This window comes from Aplidium turbinatum, chromosome 1 (assembly GCF_918807975.1).
Source record: "Aplidium turbinatum chromosome 1, kaAplTurb1.1, whole genome shotgun sequence".
NCBI lineage: Eukaryota > Metazoa > Chordata > Ascidiacea > Aplousobranchia > Polyclinidae > Aplidium > Aplidium turbinatum.
The window spans coordinates 38,844,405-38,868,805 of record NC_137472.1 but is presented as its reverse complement, the minus strand read 5'-3'; the positions used below and the strand labels follow the sequence as shown (position 1 = coordinate 38,868,805).

The window sequence follows — 24,401 nt, the reverse complement described above, 5'->3', positions numbered from 1 at the left end:
TTGAGTTGGCAGGCTGAAGTGAGAAAGCTTAAAAAATGAGGTTAGACATTATAATCTCTTCTTACCTAGTGTTGTGCGCTTGTTTGATTAGTAGGCGATCACTTGTAAACAAAAGATTTCTCGAATAGTCAATGCGACCTGTAAGAACAATTTCTTGAGACTGACTGAAGAGTGAAGCCAGTCAGTAGTCTTATCTCTTTGAATGCTTGTTATTGTTAGGCCTAGTTGTTGACGACTTTCAAACATAGCGTGCTAGTTAGTAGAACTTATCAGAAAAGAGGAGTTGATAATAATCAGTTTTGCATATGAAGTACTGTAGATTTAACGCTTTGCGACGTTGCAACCACATTACAACTTTCGCGTGTGTGTTGTGACCAGAAAGGCAGTGAGTGTTTCCTGCTGTAGTCTTCATTCAGATGACATATGGATTGAGTTCACCTCGGGTTAAATATCATTGTTCTTATTGTAAGCATGGTGTTAGCTTTCATAGACACACGCTAAACGTGTCACGTTTTGATTCATTTCAGTTTATGAACTGGGGAAGTTTCTAGCCTGTTGTGAGTGCGTGTGTGTTCGCACAGCAAAATGAGATAAAGCAGTGTAAGATAAGCCTGTTTTAAGATCATGACAAAGATTATTCAGTTTTGCACATACTGAAATGGCGCTGGATAATAATAACTTTGTTTCTACTGAGGTCTTATTGCAAAATGCTACGGAATTTTCCTCCGAACTACCTGCGTCACAGGTACTGATGCATCCCTACGTCGAGATTCCTTTTCTGGTTATCGTTATAACGATTGGTGAGTTTTACTTTTTGTTTGACTTACATTCTTCCAGCAGGCAGTGGTAGCTATTTAAATCGTCACACCTTGTCACCATAACGAATTAACGATTAGCATAGTTGTGTGAAAATGCACTACAGTGTGATGATGTTTAGTGCAACATGAAGAATAGTCATCGTCATCTCTTCAGGAATGTCTGACCCAGGTGCAAATAGAAAGCAAGGCTCGCAAACTACAGTCGCCTACTGTACCTGTGCAGTATATTATCTCGATGTATTTTTAACTTGACCTGAAGAAGTGCAAGTGTTACTAATGGGTGGTTCAAATAAATAGTGCACATTCAAAAGTTTATCTAAATTAAACGAATTTTTTTCGTTTCGAAACAATATTGTTTTAGTTAAGATTTTTTATATTATTAATTGAAACTAGGCTATTATAATTTTGTGCAGATGAAAAAGGGTTTGTGAGAGCGCATTTTTCTAATTTCTTGTCCTAAATTTTGCAACAATTGCACTGACATGCAAAAAGTTAATGACATTGCTTAGAAAATAGATTGCAACAAGTAAGTTATAGCTGCACTCACTCATTGCTCAATGTTACTAAATGTTTTTCTGAACCAGCTGTTAACAAAATATTACAAGGAAGTATGTTGCATAAAAAGTAAGTAAAAACGTTATATCGTCATCTGTCCCTGTCATGCATTTGTCCCTTTATTAGATGAGACCTGATGTTTGTCCCCGCTGGCATGGGTCCGCCAGTTTTTACAGCTTTTCAGCCTTGCTTCCGGGTTGTTGGCAGGGCGCCGGAACGATTTTTGACTGGGGGGAGGGCAAGATTACGAAAAAAGGGCACTTTTGTTTACTAAAAGGCCAATTGTTTTTCAAGTTGTAAGATAAGATATAGCGACAATGCTAATCTATCAGCTCACTATGTATTGAGTAATGATAGCCTACAAGTGTCCAGTATACAAAGAAGGGCATCATGTTATGTTGTAATGATGTCACCTACTGTTGAGCCTTAAAGCAGCCTGCGGCCATGGCCGCTAAGTAGCGCTTGAATGACCGCCGGTGCTACCTCCTCAATCGGCCAAGTTTGGCCGCCGTCTCTTCTAGCCAATTCTTTAATTTCGCAATAGAATGATCGTGGATTAACTGTCGAGAATATGTAGTATCAAAGAGTGACGCAAAATTAGGTCAGCGCGTCATAATCGCCACTGTTGCATTGTGCAGGAATATTTGTTATTGATGGAATATATCTATCTGCGATCACCAGCGCTGTAAGTATTGTTTGTAATTCCCGACGTTTATTTTAACAAAGTCTTAATCCGAAGTGCTAATTTGCATCGGCTGGCAATATTGTCGTTTTTATGTCGATTCCATGTTGTCGGACATTAAAAAGGAGAACTAGGTTAGTTAGAAAGGAGAACTAGGTTAGTTGACATCCGCATGGAAAACATTTTTTTGATCATATTTTGCAAAAATTTTGCTTCTTTTAGTAATGTCCTTCACATCATTGAAATACTTATTTTATTACCTTGCCGTCATCGTCAACACATGTCAACGGTATTTTTCGTTGCTAAAGAGAATTCTAGGGGAGTGGCGAACTTCTTTAAAGTTAGCCACATTGGAGACACTCATGCGAGTGTCGTTAGATGGTCCCGCTGTATTGGATTACAATCCCGATAAAGCACTTATTGCGTGGTGCAACGATTCTATTGTAGGACGTCGCCCAGGCCCAAACTTCAACAACGCTAAGTGATCATTTTGCATTGTCTCAAGTTTAATTCTATTTAGGCTACTTGTGCTATCGTTATTTTTATTTTGTATTTTGGCCTGCAACCACGCAGATTTGGCTGCCGAGAAAGAGCTCCCGGTAGGCCACGATGGCTGCCAAAAAAAAAACGAGTTTTAAGGCCTGTACTGTGTTGCAAAATTTTGTGCCGTATATATTATTTTGAGGCAAAAATGAATGATTATAATTAGGCTAAAAGCGAATAGCAGAAATTGTTATATTGCAAAATGTGCAGTAGCTTACATAAATTTAAAAGGGCACCTTTGCCCCCCTGCCCCTCCATCTGCAAAAAAAATTGAGGGCAGGAGGGCGGCCGCTTCCCCTGCCCCCCCCCCCCCCCCCCCCCGCTTCCGGCGCCCCTGGTTGTTGGGGTAAAGTACTGATAGTACATATAAAACTACTGTTTCTTTCTAAACAACTAATTTGGTCTTTAATACTTTTCTTGTCATCTTTTTTTGTTTTTACTTAACCATGATTTTATTTGGAAATTGATAAGGTAAAAAGATGAAATTGAACACCCCGAAAAAAATTTCAGTCACCTTTTTTGCTTACGAAAAAGTTATGCAATTTATTGTTTTTTTATGCACATTCTTGACTTGCTGTTAAATACGCTATAATTGCATAAATAGAGCGTTGTGTGATGTGGACTTAGCCTGTATTAGCTAGAAGGAATACCAAAAATAAAGTTGTTAGAAGAGGGCTGCCATGTAATATTATTTTGAAAAACATTCTCCTTATCTTTTTTCATGACCAAGATTTATCCACGTTGGTCGCTGCCCTGCCAAGAAAAGAGTTTGTCAAAGCTGGTCAAGTCGTAAAACACAGCGATTATACTGTTTATGAAGAGTATAATACTTTTAGAGTTTGGATAAAAAAATTCTTCGTAGGCCCATTCCAAAAATTAAAGCAGCAGTTGCAAGTCTCCGAAATGTCTCTGCTGTTTGAATAAACGAATTCTAAACGTAATATGGATTGCCCTTGGCAATGCTTACTGAATTTCAGCTTTCGACTACTTACACAATGCTTTTTTTCAACGCAGGAACGGTGGGAAATTTATTCATTATAGGTGCCGCTCTGGTTGAACGATCTCTTCGGAACATGGGATTGACGTTTGTGATCAATCTTGCCGTGGCAGATCTTGTTGTTACCGCTTGGTATCTACCACAAATCCTGGCCAATGTGGCAAGCGTAAGTTTATTGACTGTTGTCACTCTACTGTAGTCTATATTGAGATCACTAAGGTAAAAACTGCCGACAGGAGAATAACCAATGAGGTCCTCTGGCCCCAAATTAAGACACTTTTCAGAAAAAAGCACATTATATCCATCAGCTACGAGGTGGTTTTTAAGTTTCCAGGTCCCTTGGAAAGATTCTACTCTCCCCTAAAATTATCCCTGGTCCTGGTCCACAATTTCCCCCTGGACCCCCTGTCAAAGCTACTGATTGTCAGACCCGAGTCATTAGCGTCAATTTGGTTACCTCACATATTCGTACTATGTCTTCTCCCGAAATGTTATGCTTTTCGATATTGCCTTTGGACGTGGTATGTTGTATCAAACAAACTGCATGCTTTTTAAGAAAGTCATTCGTATGCTTAAGTTTTATTGCGATCTTCTTTTGATAGGATGCGACAAGTTTTAAGCTTTCTGTGGGGTGTTTCAATAGAATTAGTTCCACAAAGATGAGTGTTTTTTAACCGTGATTCTTTCAGTGGAAAAATCGTCCTTTTTGTATTTAATTTGAATTTGCGTGATTGATATGCTGCGGAATTGCATTCAGTGACGTTGATTAGTTATGTTTGTTTCGAGTGTAATGAATAGTTGAAGACCTTGTCTTTTCATTTCTTGAGGTTTGGTAATAACATAAATAATAAATATGTAATAAATATGTGAGGTCTGGGACAACCTTTATATTTACGTATCTCAACTTCCCAAAACCGTTTGACGCATGCCTCATAGTTTGCCAGATTTACCCTGGTTTGTGCGATAACAAGTTTATTAGGTTATGCCATATATTGGTTCCACGCATTTGAGTTACTTTCAGGATACGTAAAATGTTGACATACTGATCGCATCATTCGGATTGAAGTTATTCGGACCGCGACATAAAGACTTGCTCTGTTAATGAAAAGTTTGGCAAATATTTGTCTCAATGATTGTGCTTAAGATTTTCAAGCAAAAAGGTTTGTGCTTGTGGTGGTTTTGCTTCGCTCTGAATTACACATTAGTGAAGCTTTCGCTTCGCCCAAGTGAAATTCGTTTTAACTTAAAAAAAAAACCATTAGCCAACACAGAGGATATGTCGTTTTGCCGGCCTCAAAAAGAATTGCAAATAATTACGCAATATAATAAATCGTTTATTCATAAAACCTTCTCAAATCCCACGCAATGTTAAATGACTAACTTTCTGTTTCTGTAACATGTCTTTGATGGCGCTTGTAGACACAGTCCATTGAAGCGGTATCACTTTCATTCATAGCACGCTTTCAAGACGGTGATAACAAAGACGTTGGAGTGATGTTAGTCAGTTGTTTTATTTTATTTGAACTGCTGATCAGCTTTTGACGTAGGCAACAGAACTGATGGACAAATGAGGTAGGTGTAGCCAATGTAGATGACAGTTGTTGGTTTTGGTTACTGGTTAGGTATGGAATGGTAGCAGTACATTTCATTTCATTCCTTTTTGGAGAATAGGGTTTTGTATCGCACCATCAATCCATCGTTGTTCCTTGAAAGAAACACAATAGCCACTGTGGTGTTCAGTTGCTTTGCGTTAAAAAATATTGCTTTATTTTGTAACACCCAACGGTAGTAAGACAGGCCAACATGCCTGACGTGCAAGATAGTCAGCCTTGATGCTACCTCGCTCTACCTTTAACAAAATTATTTCAAATATATCAAATTTTAGGTTGAAATAGTTTGGTTTTGAATCTTTATCTTCGGACTGGCAAAGCCTTGATAGGTTATTCCTGGTAGTTTCGCATACTTGTAGAGGCTTTTGACGCAGGGTCGGTTATCGAGATTGGCAGAGTGAAGTTCTCCGATTGTTGAAGTGTTGTTGCCGGGGAACTATTCCATCCACTAGTTGCCGCTAAATGGAGAGCAGTCCTGAAATGCGTTGCTCAAGCGCACACCCCGAGAGTCGAACCGGCACCGCGTGATCTTGAGCAAATATCTAATTCTGAAGATGCAACAATCGCTCTGATATGGGCAGCTTGCTCCTGATAGGCCATTCGGTTTAGGCATATTTCATACGATGCATTTCAATCGTGTCGATTTCAATTCATGTAATTTAACCCGTCATAAAAGATTCTAATTTTCTTTATTTGATAACCTGCAATGTCGTTTGTTGAGAGCGTAAGCACTACTTTTGAATTTAAGGAGGTTTTTTAATGTTTCTGAAATTGTCTTATTGTTGGTTTTAGTTTACTCCACGTATGTGGAAGTGACAGAGTCAGTGACGATCCATGTATTCAACATTTTATGATGGTTTTACTAAAACCTGTTCCCTTCAAACCAGACTAAACTACTTTGATGTCTTTTTCTGTAGTGATGATTCCTGTCCCTGAAACACGTTACACCAATTTTTCAATTAACTTGAGTTTCGAATGAAATTCACCAGTATAGCACCCGTCAAAACAAAAATCATGATTTATATTTGCCATTCATAAAATCAAACTTTGGCAAGAAGAAGTTATGTTTCAATAGAGTGTTTGTATGGAATCAAATCATTACAGTAACCATGCATTCCTAAAGCATATCATCTGCTTATCTCCTTGCACATAGTCTTTATGTTGCTTAGTTTTTGTTATTTTACTGTATTATGTTAAGTACCGGTATTATGGTCCTTAGGTTTTGTGTTTTGCTTATATGTTGGGGTGGCAACTGGCTTTGGTGACCATTTGGTCTTTCGCTGTCATCCTTGCTGTGCAAACTATAAATAAATAACAAAAATAAATAAACTGAACTGAATGTTCTTATAAAATCTTTCAGTTGTAACAGTGGATATTGTAATTTTCAGGGTTACATGAATTCAATGGAGCACGTCTGGGGATTATGCTTAGTGACCGGATTCATGGTATCCTGGTGCTGTGAAGTGTCTGTTTTGACTCTGATGTTCATTGCACTGACTCGGTATTGGAAATTTACGCGGTCTAGTTCTCACCAAAAGTGGTTTGGAAAAAGGTAAACTCTCCCCAGCTTAGTTTTGGCAAGGTTGCAAAATCAGTGCAGCCCAGCTAGCAAGATTCGTTTTGTTTACATTGATTCAGGGTATGGAAATGTTCAATCAAATTTAGCCTCCACCAAAGATTTTGGCAAGGGTAGAAATTTTTGCTGCATTCAGGGTAAACTAGGTTCCACGACGATTTTCGGCACCACTGTCTTCTCGTTCTCTCAATCTAAATCTTCAACCACCACACACACGCACACCCGAATAAGACGCCTTCCGTGAGCTTGGCGTGGTTTTTGTCAACTGGGAAAAATTCAAACGATATTGTGTTTTCCACCGCGTGTTGTGAATGAACAATGAACATCTCTAGTGTTACAAATTGGACTATTTTGATGGTCCTTGCCATTATTTAAGCGTGCATTAAACAGAACTGAAAGTCTGATTTGTTTTTTTATGAAACGTCAAAATGCATGGCAGTGCATGTCATAGTTGTTGTATTTAATTATTCATATCGTCATTATAGTTAAGCGAACAGGATGTGCCATATGTATTGTTCTACCTTGCGTGCATAAAATTTTATTTTCTTCATTTACAACTCTATTCTCACTTTGTGTATTTTAAACTTTTCTAACTGCGATGTATGGCCTGCTGATCTGTTTCTTGCGTTGAAGCTTGTAACTCTCAATTGCCGCTTTGAGTAGGTCATTGCTGCTTTAATAACTGTGTTTGAGTTTATGACGTAAATAACACGTCGATGATTTTATCAGAAGATTTCGTATCATTAATTGCGGCTGACATGTTTAATTTCACGAGGTTTGATAACCTGCTGATTAAAGCAATTTAAAACAAAACCCTAAACTCGTGAGAGTCGTGACTCACGCATGTGCGTTTTGTTGTGAGGTATGTTCCCCTGTGATACGCTGTAAATTCAAAATTTGCTTTCACGCATTGTGGTCTCTTTTTTCGGAAATTTGCTGCATGATATTTGATGTTAAACAAAAGTAAACAAAAGAGCCAGTAAAGCACGTAACCGGATAACGGATGAAGTTGATATAAGTAATGACATAGATACAAAAGGCTTTTGAATGATACGGGCTTTACAGCGATTGTATTGTTAAATATATTGACAGCAGAACACGTTGTTCGCAAGCAAAAAGAGATGAAGCTAACAATGACACACGGAAATCCTGTTTTCGGAATTTATTTTTTCTATTTTGCTGAGAAAGGGATTCTATGCAACCTTTTGTTTCTAGCAGAAATTGGTGCAGCTTAAAAACTTCAATACTTTTTTTTATTTCTTTTGAATTCAAGCGAATAGAGACGTTTATGCGAATTACGGATCAGTCAAAGCATCGTTTTCAACGTTAATTTTATCATAAGTTCATCAAATCAAAAAGCGGCTACTGAGGATTTTCTTCTCAGTTTAGAATTCCAGTTGTCAATGTTTTTGCTTATGTGTACAGTAGATTACTTGACTTATCTTTATCGTGTTCGAGATGCTGTATCTAACAACTTGTCACATAAAGATGCTCTACCTTGTATGGGCTTCTTGCTTGTCTTGTGTTTTTTAAATCAGTTACTGATGAGTCATATTCTACCCGCTATCTCTTCATATCGCCTTGGGTTATAATGCCGATGTAACGCATCGGGCATGAATGCCACACAAAGTTAGAATTTTTGTAACAAGCTTGTGAAGCAAATCTTTGGTGTCAACTAAATTAATATATTTTGCTAGATAACTTTGTATTTTGAATCTCATCTTAGGAGTAGGCTGGGACACTCGGTTACTTCCACGTTGTCACAATCAATACAGACTTCTCTCTATTTTGGTATATAAGCCAGCTTGCGAAATCCATTCTTTTTACAATAATTTAACTTCTGCAGGTATTGAATCAGCGTCTGCAGATGTTGAATCAATGCAAAAACGGAGGTTTTCTGGCTGGCGAGACGATGGATTAAAGTTTTTAATTGTACTCTGCATTTGATTAAAAGTTGAAAATAATGTAAAAAATCAATACAAAATTTTCCAACAAAAACATAATTAACTTCTAAGTCCAATAAGTCGGAAAACTAAAAACCATTAAGTTTATGAATAATCTGAAGTATTTGTATTGCCTAGTAACGACGAATATAATGCATCTACCACCAAGGGAGTTGGAATAACATCGTCGTTTAACAAGATCATAAGTTAAAAATTCAATGGTCATTATCTCGATCTATAAATTCATTGTAGTTTGACGTTTTGCCAATAACGATTATTTGCAAACAGGAAGGTAGCTATTTCTCAGCCTTTATTATCGGCTCTGTGAAACAAACCAATCACCATTGAGCGCGTCATTGGCGAATCGTTTCAACAAACGATTTATTACCGAATTATCCAATTTCCCCTTGTGAATCAATAATTGTGCCGTCAGGTGGTCTGTGGCCGTATCTTTGGAATCATGATATTTAACACCACACAGGTGGTCCTTTGAGTTTGTTTACAATTGTTTCTTCAAGATCTATTTCCTGATGTGACGCAATTTCAAATTTTGTCGCTTTTTGAGTTTGATATACATACAGGGCACATAATTAATTTATTTATTTACTAAAGATTGGACATAAAGTGAAGTTTTTATTCAGGTGTAGATTCATTTCTACTGATAACATTAGCACACGTGATACGTATTTCGTTGGTTTAACATTTAACAATTGTATTTTGTTGTACAAATTACTTATTTGAATATCGTATCCTTCGATACTGAAACACAGATGAAAACACACCATCGACTAGATTGACAAAAAAGGGGAAAGCTTTCACTCTGCAGTGGTCTCCCACAGGCTGAAAATGGTGATGATTGTGATCCTTTGATACGTGTTTTGTACAGTTTTGCGTAACTTTCCGTTTGTTTTCAGACAAACGATCGCCATCACTATGTTCATATGGATCGAATGCTTTCTTGTTTCTTTGCCTCTCATCGTTGGATGGAATGGTGGGTACAGTAGAAGTCCCTTGTTTGTCCAGAACAACGGTTTTGTAGATTTTTAAATGATGTTCCAATAACGTTAGCCTGACAATTTTTAGGGTGGTAGGAGCCATTTTAAAAATAACAAATATTTATGATAGTCAAAGTATAGTATAAGTATTTAGAAAACTTGAAATAGAAAGTGACTCAAGTATCATGTACCTTCAGGGGCTGCCATGACCAGGGCCGTGTGAGCACTATCTCTGCCCCTCCAAAATTTACTAGTGAGCCCCTACCCTATGTTTAGTGACTGCTCTTAAAAATAGGACCACAAAGCGTTTAAGGCAGCAAATCGTTTCAATGTGGGGTAAAATTTTCATTTATCATTTTAGCAAAGAGTAAACAACTTTTAAGGTTTTATAGAAAAAATATTTAATAGGCTATGTCGACCATGCAGAAGGGGATCGAGAAAAAAGTTGGAAAAGGACTAGAGTTTTAACAAAGTAAAATTTATAACATGAACAATGCAATGCAAATCTTAATGTCCAAATAAATTAAACAAAAAGGGGGTGTGGAGGCTTGCCCCCCAGAAAAGTCTAACAAAGATAATCTTATTTTGGTCATTTTAAAGGCAGTTTTAGGAGCAATATTTTTTTTTTGTCAAGGTGCACATTTTGTGTGTATGCAACCAAATTCAACAAATTAAAATTTGATTGGGGTAGAAGTTTTGTTTAAAATTTAAGTTAGCCTATCATTTCAAAATTGTTTTATTCACAACCACAGAAGGATTTGAGTAATTTATTTTTTGAAAGATTGTATAGCCTTGGGTGCTGTAGCCTTTCAGCAGGCTAGAACTTTGAAAATTTTACCTGAGGTGTCCCCACCTTCATGGATAACATTTTCACTTCATAGACTATCTTGATTCACATACAAATTTATCAATTTTTAGTTATTTTTAGTTAACTGGGCTATTTGAGTGAGCAGTGTCTACAGTAGCCTACTTCGAAATATTGCACCTTTTGTTATGGGTGTGGCAGGCTTGATGACCAGTTCGGTCTTTCTGCCACTCCCATCATCATCAGCAAACAACCTAACTCAAATTGTAATCTTGTGTGGTTTTTTTGTTTTTTCACATGTGCTGATGATGCAAAAATAAAAGAACTTCTTCTTCTGTTAGTTTTTTTTAGATACAAAAAACTTTTTACTTCCTTAATCCCCAACTGTGCTTGCCCAATATCGCTAACATGAAGAAAACTTACAAATATGGAAAAGAATAATTGTAAAATTACAAGCCGAAAAAGGCTGCAAGAACTAAATATGAGTGGGCTCCTAGTTAGAGATAAGCCCCCAGTCGGGGGTTCGAAAAGCAGTAAATACGGCCTTGCATGATTTAATTAGCTATTGATTATATCGAGCTTCTGCGGAATTTGTTTTGTTTTTTAAACAGTAAAAAAACATTAGACAGTCTAAAATGAGTGGGCCCTTAATCAGCCGTGGCCCCCTCCCCCCAGCCGGGGAGTAGTGGGAGTGGTTAACACGGCCCTGCCCATAACTTTCATGTTACCATAAACTGACAATAAACAGCATACTCAGGGTCATATGAGGATCGGAAAAAATAGAAATGGCGTTAATGTGACGAGTAAACTGTTTCTTATGTTTAAACACATGCACCTAATTTTTTTGGGGGGAAAATGTTCAAAACTTTAAAGGATAACCCGTAGCTGCGTCCGATTACTTTGTGTTGTCACAACTGGACGTATCTTGACGACTTCTCCTGACTCTTAAAAAGTATTTCCACTTTTTAGAAACACAATTTATTTATTTTTAATTTTGTTTTGCGACAGCGTAGATTGCTTTACAAAATTGAAAGCAACACCAGATTCAAAGTCAACGCCAGTTTCATTGTGGCTTGACCAATCCAGTTGTACGCAGGTACTGGCACGATGATAGACTTTGACGAAGTGATCGTTTCATGCTCTTGGAACGATAGACTTGAACCTCAGTACAACATCTTTCTTATCGTGGTCGCTATCTTCATTCCTCTTGTCGCAACTGTGTATTTCTATGTGGCAATATTCAAGTAAGTTTTGTGTTATACATTGCAAGGCACCATGGCGACGTTGTATTTTCATCGAACACTCGTTATGCTGGTGCACACAACACAAAATACAATGTTGAACTGGTTAATGTCAACCAGATGCAATCATCGACACGTAGATCAACTAAAAGAATTGATAATGTTTCCCAGCATATTTTTTGAGTTGTCTGCTGTGATACCAGTGCGCAGTAAAAGTGATGTCTCACAAAATAGTCTATAGAGATAAGCGGCGGTGGTAATTATGGACTTCCTAGTTTCTTGTAGTTTGGTTCGCATGATTTGATCATTTGGTTGGTCTTTGAATAGTGAAATTGTTGGAAGAAGTGGCATAGTGTGTTAGTAAAGGTTCATGCTTCATGCCTGTGCTGCCTGCTTGCACATACTATATGTGCTTTGTGGAAGAAATTCTGAAAATGGTATCATGGCCATGATGGTATTCAAAAAAATGTTGCAAATGCAGAACTATAAACGAATTGTTCTTAGTGACGCAAACCCATTTTAATGTGTAGGGCTACACAACTCTATGTGCACACGAAATCTGACTTTTAATTAACAGTCATTAAATGCAATGAACCTGACTGCCATGGCTTTATGTCATCTACAATCTACAGTAATTGTTGCATTCATGGGTTGAAGGTGTGCTTGTACGCCTAGTTAGCTTCTTTATTTCTCCCGGGAAAGCGCTTAGCTTACTCTAGTCGCATCAATCACTTTCATGTCTATTTAACGTAGACAAACGTTGATCTAGCGTCGCTGTACTAACTTTCAGAGGTGTACGGATCCAAGATTGTTAGAATCCTGACCCGATACTGTTGTTGCTTTTTGAGATCCGGATCCGGCAATTTCTAAATATCTTACATCCTGATCCGAAGTAATTCTATATCTAAAATTTTATAATAAAGTATTTTGCCATACCATAGATTTACACTTTTTGTAAAAGTAGTTTACAAAATGGATTCATTAAATTCAATAGCTTACTACTGAGTAGATGTATGGTGCATACTGCATAGCCTACTATCGATGGATGATCACCTCTTACTGTGCATTACTGGATGATCACCTCTTATAGCACTTTTGGTCCCTACATTCATAACAAGCATCCTGACTTGTAATGTGCTATCTTTCTTCATTCAAACCCATAATTGCATACTACCTGACACTATGGTTGCTGAAATAACCATTCAGTGCATAGCAAAGCAATAACTAAAACATGTAGGCTGTAAGCTTAATAATGCAATAAAGTCTATCATCATTTGTCAACTTAATGTAAGCAATTTTGGTACAGAGGTGATTTTTTTACCCATGGATAAACAAAACTTAACAACCACACGGCATTTAACATAATAACATGAAAACAAACTGAAAATTACAAACGTTTTCTGCCATATTCATGTTATCCCTTTTCACATAACCAACTGACCGATGTTTTTCATAAACTAAAATTACAAAACTGATGTAGGCCTACTGTACATTCAAAAAAATCGAAAAAAGGAACGCATAAGAATAAAACGGCAAGGCAGAGGAGAAGCAAAATCACATGATGCTTAATTCTTAATTGCCTGAGAAAAAGCACAAATCAATGACGCAACATTACGTGAAGACATTTAGCAGATAGGAGGCGCTTGCGACAAACAGCTGCCCATTGAGGCGAGAATTGCAAGATGTTATGAGCAAAGCCTCGTGGATTTTGGTATCAATTTCGGTGAAGCATTTACGTACAATTCTAAAAGACTCCAGGGATGCTTTATTGTTTAAACAAGTTTGACAATCGAGTGTATGATCTTTAGTGGCACTTTTTCTGTTTTGAGCAGTTAAATCCAAATGCTCCCTCACTCTTGTGGCTAAATGTCGCGTGGACATACCAATGTATGTACACTACAGTCCGCGTCGTGCGAACAAGTGCACATGTACACGACATTTGAACACAGAAAGGAGGGAGTTTCAGATTTAAGCTGAAAACAATAGCCAACTTTAAATGTTAGGCTTTTTTGAGTGTACCTTTCAAAGTAAAGTGCTTTGTTTTGAGATGTCGCAGTAGTTTTGATAGTTTCATAAACTCGTTGGCGAGTTTAGGTTTATCTCCGTAAATCAAACACATTAGAATTGGGGCATATTGATCCCCTGTAGCTGTAGCAACGAAACTAAATTTGAGATAAGATTCATCATATTTTCGATTGAAAACACCTTTTCTATTCATCGCTGCAAGCGTGGCTGTCTCTGCATTTTCTTTATTTGTTCTTTGCTTGTATCCATCGAAATAATTCTCAAAAGAAACCTACTTCTTGGTCATATTTCTTTCAAGTAATTTCATTTCTGTAATCTGTAATGCCAAGTGCTATGAGTCGAAAAATGAAATGCTGCGAGTTAATTACCATCTTCTGAATGCTGACATCGGGTTTGCCTTCGAAAAACATAAAGCAGCATCTTTGTTAGGCCTATATCACAGCATCATAATTTCGAGATAGTTTTGCTCCTGGTGGAGTATTGGAGCAGAATAACTTCGGAACTATGATGCTGTGATGTAACAAAGACTCTGCTTTTATGGTTAATCCATCACGTTTTTGCTTGTAAACTCCAAGAACAATTTTGGCGATTTTTGCAGCATTGATAGATAGCTTTTGATTGATACAGCAGGGTAGGCCTATAGTCTATAGGTAAGATTCATTTGTACGTGCAAAATGTGTGGTTTCAATTGTTTTCACTGTGATTAATTTATTTTAAGGCTAAAGACATACTTTTAACTAACTCGCACTCTTGTCGGCCATTTTAAACGAGTTTTTTTGCGACCCGGTGGTCGGGACCACTGGTATAGAACATGTTTTTGTGCTTACCTAAACAAAACAATTGCTACAGGCACGTTCGCGAATCAAGGAAACCACAGAGGAAGCGCATTTCATCCTTCAGCAAACCGAACTTTGATGATATCAGTAAGCATCAGGTGAAAAAGAAATTGTATTTATCCGTATTTAAAAAAAATAGTTTTGTTTTTCAGAATACCTCTGATGCTACTGTTATTTTAAAAAGTTTTTATTTATTTAAGTGTCGCACGTTAGTAAGTCACAAGAATATCTTATTGTTGAAGAAACGTCGCACAAAAACTGAGCTCCTAAAAACTTGTTGAAACTTGTGACAGTTGAGTTGTTGAAACTCTGTTCTTTTAATAGGTTTAGGGTAGGGATGTCCAGAGATGGGCATGATCTTGATCTTCAAGATCACTTTTTTTTTGGTAATCTTGATCTTAATCTAAGATCACTTTTTTTTGTGTGATCTTGATCTTGAAGAACAATAAGATCAAGATCACTTTAAAATTGAAGTTTACTTAGTAGATAGAGGCATTTTTTTAGAACTCGTACTGCACAAAGTAGTTAGTGGTAACTACTAACATTAAGCCACTGTTAATATGATATGTGTCCAAAAAAAGACGATTTAAAGTCTCCATCTAATCTGGTCAGTGTTGCCATTTCAAAATTGAAAAAGTTTTCTGTGTTGGTCATAATAAAGAAGTCAACTTCCGTGTACTTTATGTTGACGTATAATAAAAAATGATTTAACTTTGTTCACAATTTCCATGTGTGAATTAAAAGAAATGTTTGCTTTCTTTGACCCAATTTTAGATGCTTCAAAAGTCTAGAATGGCGGTGTTAAAAAATCTGGACTTCAGCCGACTTTGGTCATGCAAAGTGGTTTATTGCAGCAAATCAACCAGACCAAGACTTGTTTAGGGTCTGAGTATGGAGCGGCTTGTCTGACCGCAAACCTCTGAACTTTTTTGATAGCAGACAACAGTATCAAGACTATCAAGGTTGCAAGATGGATAAATGGTGCAATAAACAGGGCCGGATTAAGGGTTTATGGGGCTCTGGGCTGAGCTGAAAGTGGGGCCCTTATCAAGTGACATTTTTCGCTAAAAATTAATGGTGGAGTGGAGCTACGACACGGGCCCAGTTGCATGTATCTGTGGCACCGAGCCCCAAACAGCGGACCAGTAGCGTAGCCAGAAAAAAATTGTGGGGGGGCCAAATATTTGATGAATTGAAGGGAACAACAAAGTGTTTGATTTAAAGCCATCGCCACTTGATGTGCAGTGGCGTATCCTGGTGGGTTGAAGCAATAAAAGTGGTAGGGGGGTTAGAGTGTGCCGAAGGCACGCGTATTCTAGGGGGGTCCGGGGGCATGCTCCCCCGGAAAATTTTTGAAAAATTACACTCAAATAATGGATTATAGCGCTTTCTGAAAACACTTTTAGGATAATATTTGTATGAAATTTATTAGCAGATAAACAGCTATTAACTTATTAAAGATAGCTCTTACACACGAACGGGCAAAAACTGCGGCTAAAATTAAAGAACACTAAAAACTCAGCTACACAAAAACTCAATAACTACACAAAAACCCAACAGAGTAAGCCATTCTGAAATTGCTTCCACAAATTACAATAGTTCAAAGAAACGTAAATCGCGTAAATTTTGCGCGATTTACAATTGGCAAAATTTATTGGTGTCTTTCTGTGTGTCTAAAACAAGTCCTTGGGGGTGTGAATAGCCAGATGTCTTGGAAAACAATATAAATTTCTACAAACTTTATTATATTTTCAACAAAGGGCTCAACTTTGGAATCCAAACTTGGAAAATTTGGGGAGCATGGCCCTTTTCGCCCCTCCCCCTGGCTACGCCTATGCAGCGGATCACCTTCTTGTTTGCCCTCGGCTTGCCACCCGGTGCAGTAGGTGGGACCTGTCAGTGTATAACTCCGTTGCGGAAGAATGTGTCAATCTGTGGTGTACGGTATCAACGAACTTTAGAAGACTCGATAGAAGAAGAACTGCATCATATCTAACTGACCATCTTGTATCAGATAATGTCTTCAAAACAGGCAAACCATCTAGGAATTTTCGATGGACTTGCCAACGATGAGTAGACGAGAGCCATGAATAAAGGCTTTGCAATAATTCTAAAAGCTCAGCGGCAGAACGGCATGTTTCTACAGGACATTTAGGCTACCGATTAAATTAAGTGAATGTGCTGTGCAAGGGACATATTGAGCTACTCTACATTTCTCGCGCAGAAGAGCTTGAAGACCGTTATACTTGCCACTCATATTGGCAGCATTATCATAACTTTGACCCGCAATCCGTACCATTTTCGGATATAAAAGTATCAAATAAATATGTTTTTTGTTAACAAAACGAAGAAAAATTGAATAACTGGGATTGGGCAGGGGTGCTGCAGCACCGCAGCACATATGGGTGAGCCGCCCTTGCTTGTTTGAGATACGAATTAAAGCAGTAATCTCCAGCTGTGCAACTAAAAAAATTAGTAGATTTTTTCTTTGAAGTGGGGGCCCCCACAAGTGGGGGCCCTGGGCTTCAGCCCAGTCCGCCCCCCCCTTAATCCGGCACTGGCAATAAACATTGACATATTACAGTGAAAGCTAAAACTACTTAGTAAGCCTAACACGTATAAAAACTCCCACATGAACTAGACAAAAATTTGGTAAAAAATTATGCAGTTTAAAGTTTATTTATTTTCATTTATTATAAATAAAAAGTATACAAACAATTTCAAATTTTGCGACTTTTTCAGTAACTTACTACTGTAATTAACCTCGGCCTTGGGTGTGACGTTGCGATTCTACGCAAACTACGTCAAAAATTGATAGGCCTGATAGCAACAGTCACAAACTTATTACAATTATTAGGCCAGCGATCGAGTAGTTAAAAGTAAAAGCTAGCAATACCAACTATATACCTTTACCCAGGCCAGGTTGCTTATAGTGATTATTTTTTACTACATCATTGATCAAAAACTTCATTTTTTTTCAAGTACACAAAAAGTGATCTTGAAAGTGATTTTGATCTTCAAGATCACGATCTTGATCTTGATCTTCAAGATCACATAGTTTGGTGATCTTGATCTTGATCTTCAAGATCACCTATTCTTGGTGATCTTGATCTTCAAGATCACCAATACTGGTGATCTTGCCCATCTCTGGGGATGTCCAACCTGCGTTCAACCATTGTCATCATATTATAGAAGCAAAGTAGGGGAAAGCATGGCCACCTGGAGATGCGGCCTGATTTGTCACATTTTGCAGATTTTGATTACAGCTACTGCTAGTGCTTGACTGACATTTTTTGAGATGTTTTTACTTTTTGCGGTTTCCTAATGACATAAAACTTTTTTGTTGCCTTGGGGAAGCAGTAGCAAATGAGAAAAAGTAAGTTGAAAAACGCAAAATCAGACTGTTATTGAAAAATTAACAGTCTGACTAAAATCTTCGAAATCAAATTTTCTTTGTTTTTCAACATGTGAGGATGTTAAAACCTACTGTGTCATCTGGGGAAAAGAGTAAAGAAAGCGTAAAAATCTAATTTTTAGAAAAATTTATTTAAACGTTCGCCCAAAGTTAGAAAAACCTGAAAATTTCTGCAAAATGTGACAAATCAGGCCGTATCTTTAGGTGGCCATCGGGAAAGGTGTGTATTTTGAACTCCTTAAAGAAAAATAAGCACAACTCAGCCAACTTCCGGTCAATGTGTATTATTTTTCACCCAGATACAGTCTAGGTACTTGCAAACCAGTGTAGAAAATATAAATCACGTACAATAAAAAATACAGAATAATTAAGCAATAAAAAATGTTCAAAAATGGTCCAAATTACACATATGGTGTGTATTTTGGACCATTGGGGTGTGTATTTTGGACCATTGGAGTATGTAGTTTGAACTAAAGTTGCTTGAGGTCTTCGCAATGAAATTTATGGATGACGGTTCAAGAATCCCTTAAGCCAATCTTTTTTCAGCCAGATCCTTTTCACTGTTGAAGCGGGTATTGATATTATTGGCAGACGCAATGTCATATATGCAAGCTTTCTTAAGTCTATGGTCCTTAAACCATAAAATCTCCATTACTCCATTTCCAAAACATGTTTGACCAGTTAATCTTCAATATTTTCGGGAAGATCAAGTTGTCGACCAATGATTTTTGACACTTGTGGAGCATATTTATTGGTAGCCTGTTATTGACATGTCTTAACACTACAGCTTTGGGAATTTTGAACTGACGCGGTGCTGCATAGGTGAGATGACTGGTCCAAATTACACACTGTCATGCACTGTTAAAAATTAACAACTATGAATTCCACGCTTAGTTACAAGTCTTGTAATTGATCACAACATCTCCTCATAGGTTAAAGATAATACTAACATCATATCAGACTCAAACGTCATGCCAATAACGTCTGAGCGCTTACCAACCAACTCCCCAAAATAACATCAACATACCCAAAACCACAAATTCCAATCTCCCGTCCACGTTTCTAAACCAAATGAGCTGAGTTTTTCACATCCGGGCTATTATTATTTTTTCTTTCAAGCTGTTCAAAAATATTGACAAAACGATTTTTATTTTTTGAGCTAGGGGACTGGTCCAAATTACACACTGGTCCAAGTTACACCACTTTTTCCTACTACAATAAAAGGTTGGACATCCCTGGTTTAGGGCTTTGAATCGCACCACTAATAGACAGTTTTATCGATTGCTAACTACGGCTGGATCAGATTGTAACAGCTTACCGATATAAGAATTCGGAGAGCAGCGAACAAGTAAATGTTTCAGTGTTCTCAGGTCTGCTTTGAAAAATGCCATGTGCTGTAAAATTGAAATCCGGTCTATTAGTTAGCATTCTCAAAAATCATTGTGCGTCGCCCTTTGGGAACAGACTCGTTAAACAAGAACATTTAGTGCAGTAGCGAATTAAGTGAGAAAGGGGGCACTTCGTTATCAAGTAAGTATTACTTTTAATGATGTCTTTTTAGACATTATTTTTAAACAAATAAAAAAAAGAGTCAAAAGTCACGTAAATTTCACTTTGGATGGAGCTACATGTACTTGAGAGGTTACTTTCTCTCTCTGTTTTTACTACCATGAGAGGTTACTGTTATTTCTTTATTCACTTGTTGATTTATGCATATCAGTTTGTATCCTCTGTGGATCCTTCTCTTGTATCATGGGCCAATCCTATATAGTATCCAAGCCAATCCTATCTTGTATTACTTTTAATGATGTCTTTTTAGACATTATTTTTAAACAAATAAAAAAAGAGTCAATCGTCATGTAAATTTCACTTTGTGTGGAGCTACATGTACTTGAGAGCAGTGACGATCGGTGAGGGAAAGCAAGGAAAGCAGTGCTTACCTGAGCAAAAACTATGCAAAATATAATGACTGAATTCTAGGTTTAACTTCTTATTATTTTTATCATGTTTATTTTGACTTGAAAATTACTGTATTCGTGACTAGAATTACTCGTAACGCTTGTGAGTAGTCTAAGTCCTCACCAAACCGCATGTCTTGCCTATAAATGCCAGTTAACGCAAACGCTTCTGTCAGAAACAATCACTGAGGCTCCAGGGAAGCAACTATCAAAGTTGCTTACCCAGATTCAAAAATGTCAAAAAATGCCTTCGTTTTATCCAATCTTCACTCGTTTTGCAAAACGTCACCAGCTGCTTAGCCAATCAGATGTGTAATGGTGAGACCGGGTGAGTTTATCTTTCCCAGTGACGTCAATGCATACACTCGCTTGAGCGGCTAGACTAACTCGTCAGAATGGTCTCTCGTCACGGTACACAGCACAAGCATCATAATGCCGAAATAATTGTTGCTGTTTTTTGATGTCCCCTCGCCATGTACTTTAGCCTACTAGCTTTCATAGTCATGCCTTTGCCCTTTTTACAGCGTTGATGTAACGTTACTTCGCCAATGAACGTTCAGGTGCGGATGCAATATTTAGTTTGTTAAGCTTCTATCGCAGGAGGCAAACTTATCCAGCTTTTTGTACAAATTGCTTGCGGTTGTAATGTTTAGGCCTAAGTGTTAGTTTTTGTAGTGTAGGCCTAACTGAATATCTGAGAATGAACATTCATGACGAATTAAATATTTAGACAACTATTATTCCATGTCTAACACAGGATTTTGGTCCTGCAACGTTAAAATTAAGATTGTTCATGACTTCTAAACATTAAATGGATGTATGATCACGACATAGGCGAAGCACAATTTGACAGATTTTTATTTTTGATTTGTTTTGGAAATGCTCTCAGAGCGCACCAAATTGGAAGTGTTTTTCAAAATTTTCTGGGGGAGCCCCCCCAGACCCCCCGCTGAAAGTGTTGCCTTCGGCAACACGCCTTCGGGCTTCGCCCGACGGTTACGCCCTTCGTGCCTACTACCTTGCTGCAGCGTATTTACAAGTTGCTTTCCCAACGGTTTAAGCCACCGAACGTCACTGCTTGAGAGGTTACTTTCTCTGTTTTTACTACCATGAGAGGTTACTGTTATGTCTTTATTCACTTGTTGATTCATTCATATCAGTTTGTATCCTCTGTAGATCCTTCTCTTGTATCATGGGCCAATCCTATAGATGTTTGCTGGTACACCCCTTCATTTTTTTTGAACATTATTATATCTTCTAAAAACTCTCACAAAATAGCATTTATTGTTTCGTTACTTTGAAATAATCATATCAAATGATGAACCGACAATACAAAACTCTATTATGATGTGATGTAAGTTATTAATCATCGAGCTTTTGCAGCACTATTTGAACCTTTTTTTGATGTTAAATAATCAAAAAAAGTCAAACAGATTAAAAATGACTGGGATCTTTGCTGGCGGTGATGTCCGCCCGGAGTTATGAGGGAGGTTAGTGCGGCGCTGATAGTAGACCTTGAGTCAAATCAAATTATTTTACGATAAACCATGAAATATTTGTTTTACAGGTTCAAGTAAACGCAGCTGTTGCACCTGAGCTCTCGTCTTGTACGGACGAGCGCAACGTCACCAATAGCGTACGGACGCATCACGTGCGTCATAATTCTTTAAATACTCACAAAATAGCTCGATCGCGAAGAGCAGAAGAACGTGAAAGAAACTTGATGTTTACCTTAGTTGTGGTTGTCGTATTCTTCGTCTTGTGTTGGATACCTTACTCAATCGTTGTCTTGTTGCCGAACGCGCCTTCGCCTCTCGCAAAAAGAGCGTGCAGCTGGTTGGCTCTGAGTAATAGGTAAGATAGAATATTGCATCTTATGCAGTTTGTTTTACTTTCAGTTACGTTCGTTTCATATCTCAACCACATTTAAAGGAACATTAGTAATGATGATTTATTTTACACCGGTTGGGTGCAAAATAGCGTTTTACTGTTTCGTCAGTGAATACGAATTCGATTAAAGGAAGATTAGCTTTCCTTAAATTAAAAAGTATATCGTTTTGTTAAATAAATGGTTGAACTTAAGAAACATATTAATTGACCAACATGTGCAATTGTGCATTGCCACTTTTATATTGTTGACTTTTATTGGTGTTTTCTTTTGTCTTTTTTTTAAAACTAATGATGAAAAAGTATGTACAGAATATCAAATATTTTTTGAAAATGGTTCTCTAAAATAACGTATCAAAGTATCAAAAGCGTCTTATGATCATGATTATTCAGTTTGGACAGGCTAATGCATCGACACTGCTGTTCACGTTCAAAAAGCAACACTTTTTCAATACAAGTTGCAATGTCAAAAAGAAATCACTTGCACTGCTGAAGTAGCCTAATCAATCATGTTGTGCCGTTAATATTTGTTTAAACTTACACTGCAATTGTTTTTTAGTGCCATAAATAGCATCATCTATGGTGTGTTGAATCGTCACTTCCGTGCGGGATACGTCACTATGGCAAAACGAATATGTTCTGTTGTATGTTGCTGTGTTTCGGACCCTCTGCAACAATGGACAACTCGGCTGTCAACAAAGCAATCGGATCGAAAAACTTCGCAGAGCAATACCCAAGAATATAAACAACACAATGTTAAATTTGGTTAAGCTGGAGTTCTGTTGTTTTCACATCGAATTCTCGTGTTATGAGATATTTTCCTGGAAGAGTACTTGCTTCAAGTGGTTTGAAATGTGTCCAAAAAAATTGGAGACCATTAAGCAGATGCGCAGAACCGTGGCTGTGAGCAACGAATGAGTGGTTTTTCGAATTGCGAAAGCTGAATTTTTCTCGAAGCGAACTGATTGGGTCGCCAGTTTATGCCAATGATGTGCAACTAAGGTGCTGTATAACTGAGTAACTAATGCAGTGTTGGAATTTTAAAGTTGTTCTTTTTTCCCATTGAAGTATTTCTGCTTGAACACCGCATCCAGTTCTGGATTAAGAAAGAGCTGCTACAACTTGTCATGTTGTATTTCCGCATGAGCAATACGAAGTATCATTGGCCCGAGACATAATAAACAGAAATCTCATATCTCATTTTTGGAGGATAGTAGGCCTAGTCCATTTTCCAACAACGTTCAAAACTAAATGAGCAGAAATTAAAAAAAACATCTAAATATCATCACATTTAAAAGACAAGTTTTTATAACAAAATACTGAGAAAGCTATTTCGACCTCTTGGCCTCCGAGTGTGGCACAAAAGTTTCAAATTTTTGTGTGGAACATTCATTTAAATAGTAGTTTTAGTAGAGAAAAAGAGGTGTTATTTTATACTTGTAGTTTTCTCAAAAAGCAAATGTCTGTTTTGCTCCACCTTCCCCTAAGTTGTAAACAGGATTCAACTTAGCAATTTAGAAAAAGGAAAACGTAGCCTACTTTGTTGTTTTGATAATTTAAGATATTCGAGTGTTTTTATTTCTTTGTGAGCTTACCACTCTTATTTTTAATAAAACTCTGAATGTCTTCTGAAACGCAATAATGCAACACTCATATAGAACAAACAATGTCCGCGCCATATTTCCACTGATGATCTACAACCTTATTTTTAGCAGGAGTTGTCTACTTCTGTCAAAGTTGTTGAAACAATAAAAAGTCAAGACTCACATTGATTAAATTCGACATTTTGTTATGTTTAATCGTGTTATATTTGAGTGTGTTCATATTTCATCATGCTTACAAAGCTTTGTAGTGCAGGCCCTTATGGGCAAAAATGAGCATCTTTAGGCTAAACGTGTTACACGTTGTTTTTTTGCAGTTGATGAATCTAACTTCAATTTTAGTGGGTGCCGCAACTTTTTTGGGTCACGTGATCATCCCCAAATCGGGGATTCCCCCCAAGTCAATTTTGAGCTCTTTTCACGGCATTTTTATGCAATTAGATACGTTCTTTTTTTACATTTGGACTGACTGCCACTAAAAAATGCACGAGATAAAAATGACACAAAACTATGTTATTAATGACGTCATTGTGACGTCATGTATTAATTTTTTGCTTGATTTTTTCTTATTGTAGTCGCTTGTTTGTTGTTGGTGTTACTTTTTTGGTTACAATAAGTTACCAATGGTTTTTCAACTGATTTGATTAGTATTGAGTGTCAGTACTAACATATTCAAAATCTTAAGGAATCCAACTTCCGGAAAGTGGTTATTTTCAAGATAGCTTCCAAGATGGCCGCCAAACCATTGAACAAAACAGTAAATTGACCATAACTCGGTCATCATATGACCAAAACATGTAGTTTTGGTGTCTATATCTAGGTTTTTATACCCTGTGAAGTCAATGAGACTATTGTCAGAATTGTTGAATTATCTGATAGCCTATAAATTCAATATGGCCATCCAAGATGGCCGC

General features: G+C 37.4%; 1 protein-coding gene across 1 annotated transcript; it reads left to right on the top strand.

The window, feature by feature from the left end:
• The first annotated feature begins 538 nt into the window (after positions 1-538).
• On the top strand, positions 539-24,401 carry LOC145772387 (melatonin receptor type 1A-like). The gene is made up of 8 exons (XM_082584268.1): positions 539-800; positions 3,613-3,761; positions 6,594-6,757; positions 9,639-9,715; positions 11,621-11,768; positions 14,640-14,724; positions 21,567-21,853; positions 22,446-24,401. Exons 1-8 carry the CDS (start codon positions 659-661, stop codon positions 22,654-22,656), a joined length of 1,263 nt encoding a protein of 420 aa, XP_082440394.1. The 5' UTR covers positions 539-658; the 3' UTR covers positions 22,657-24,401.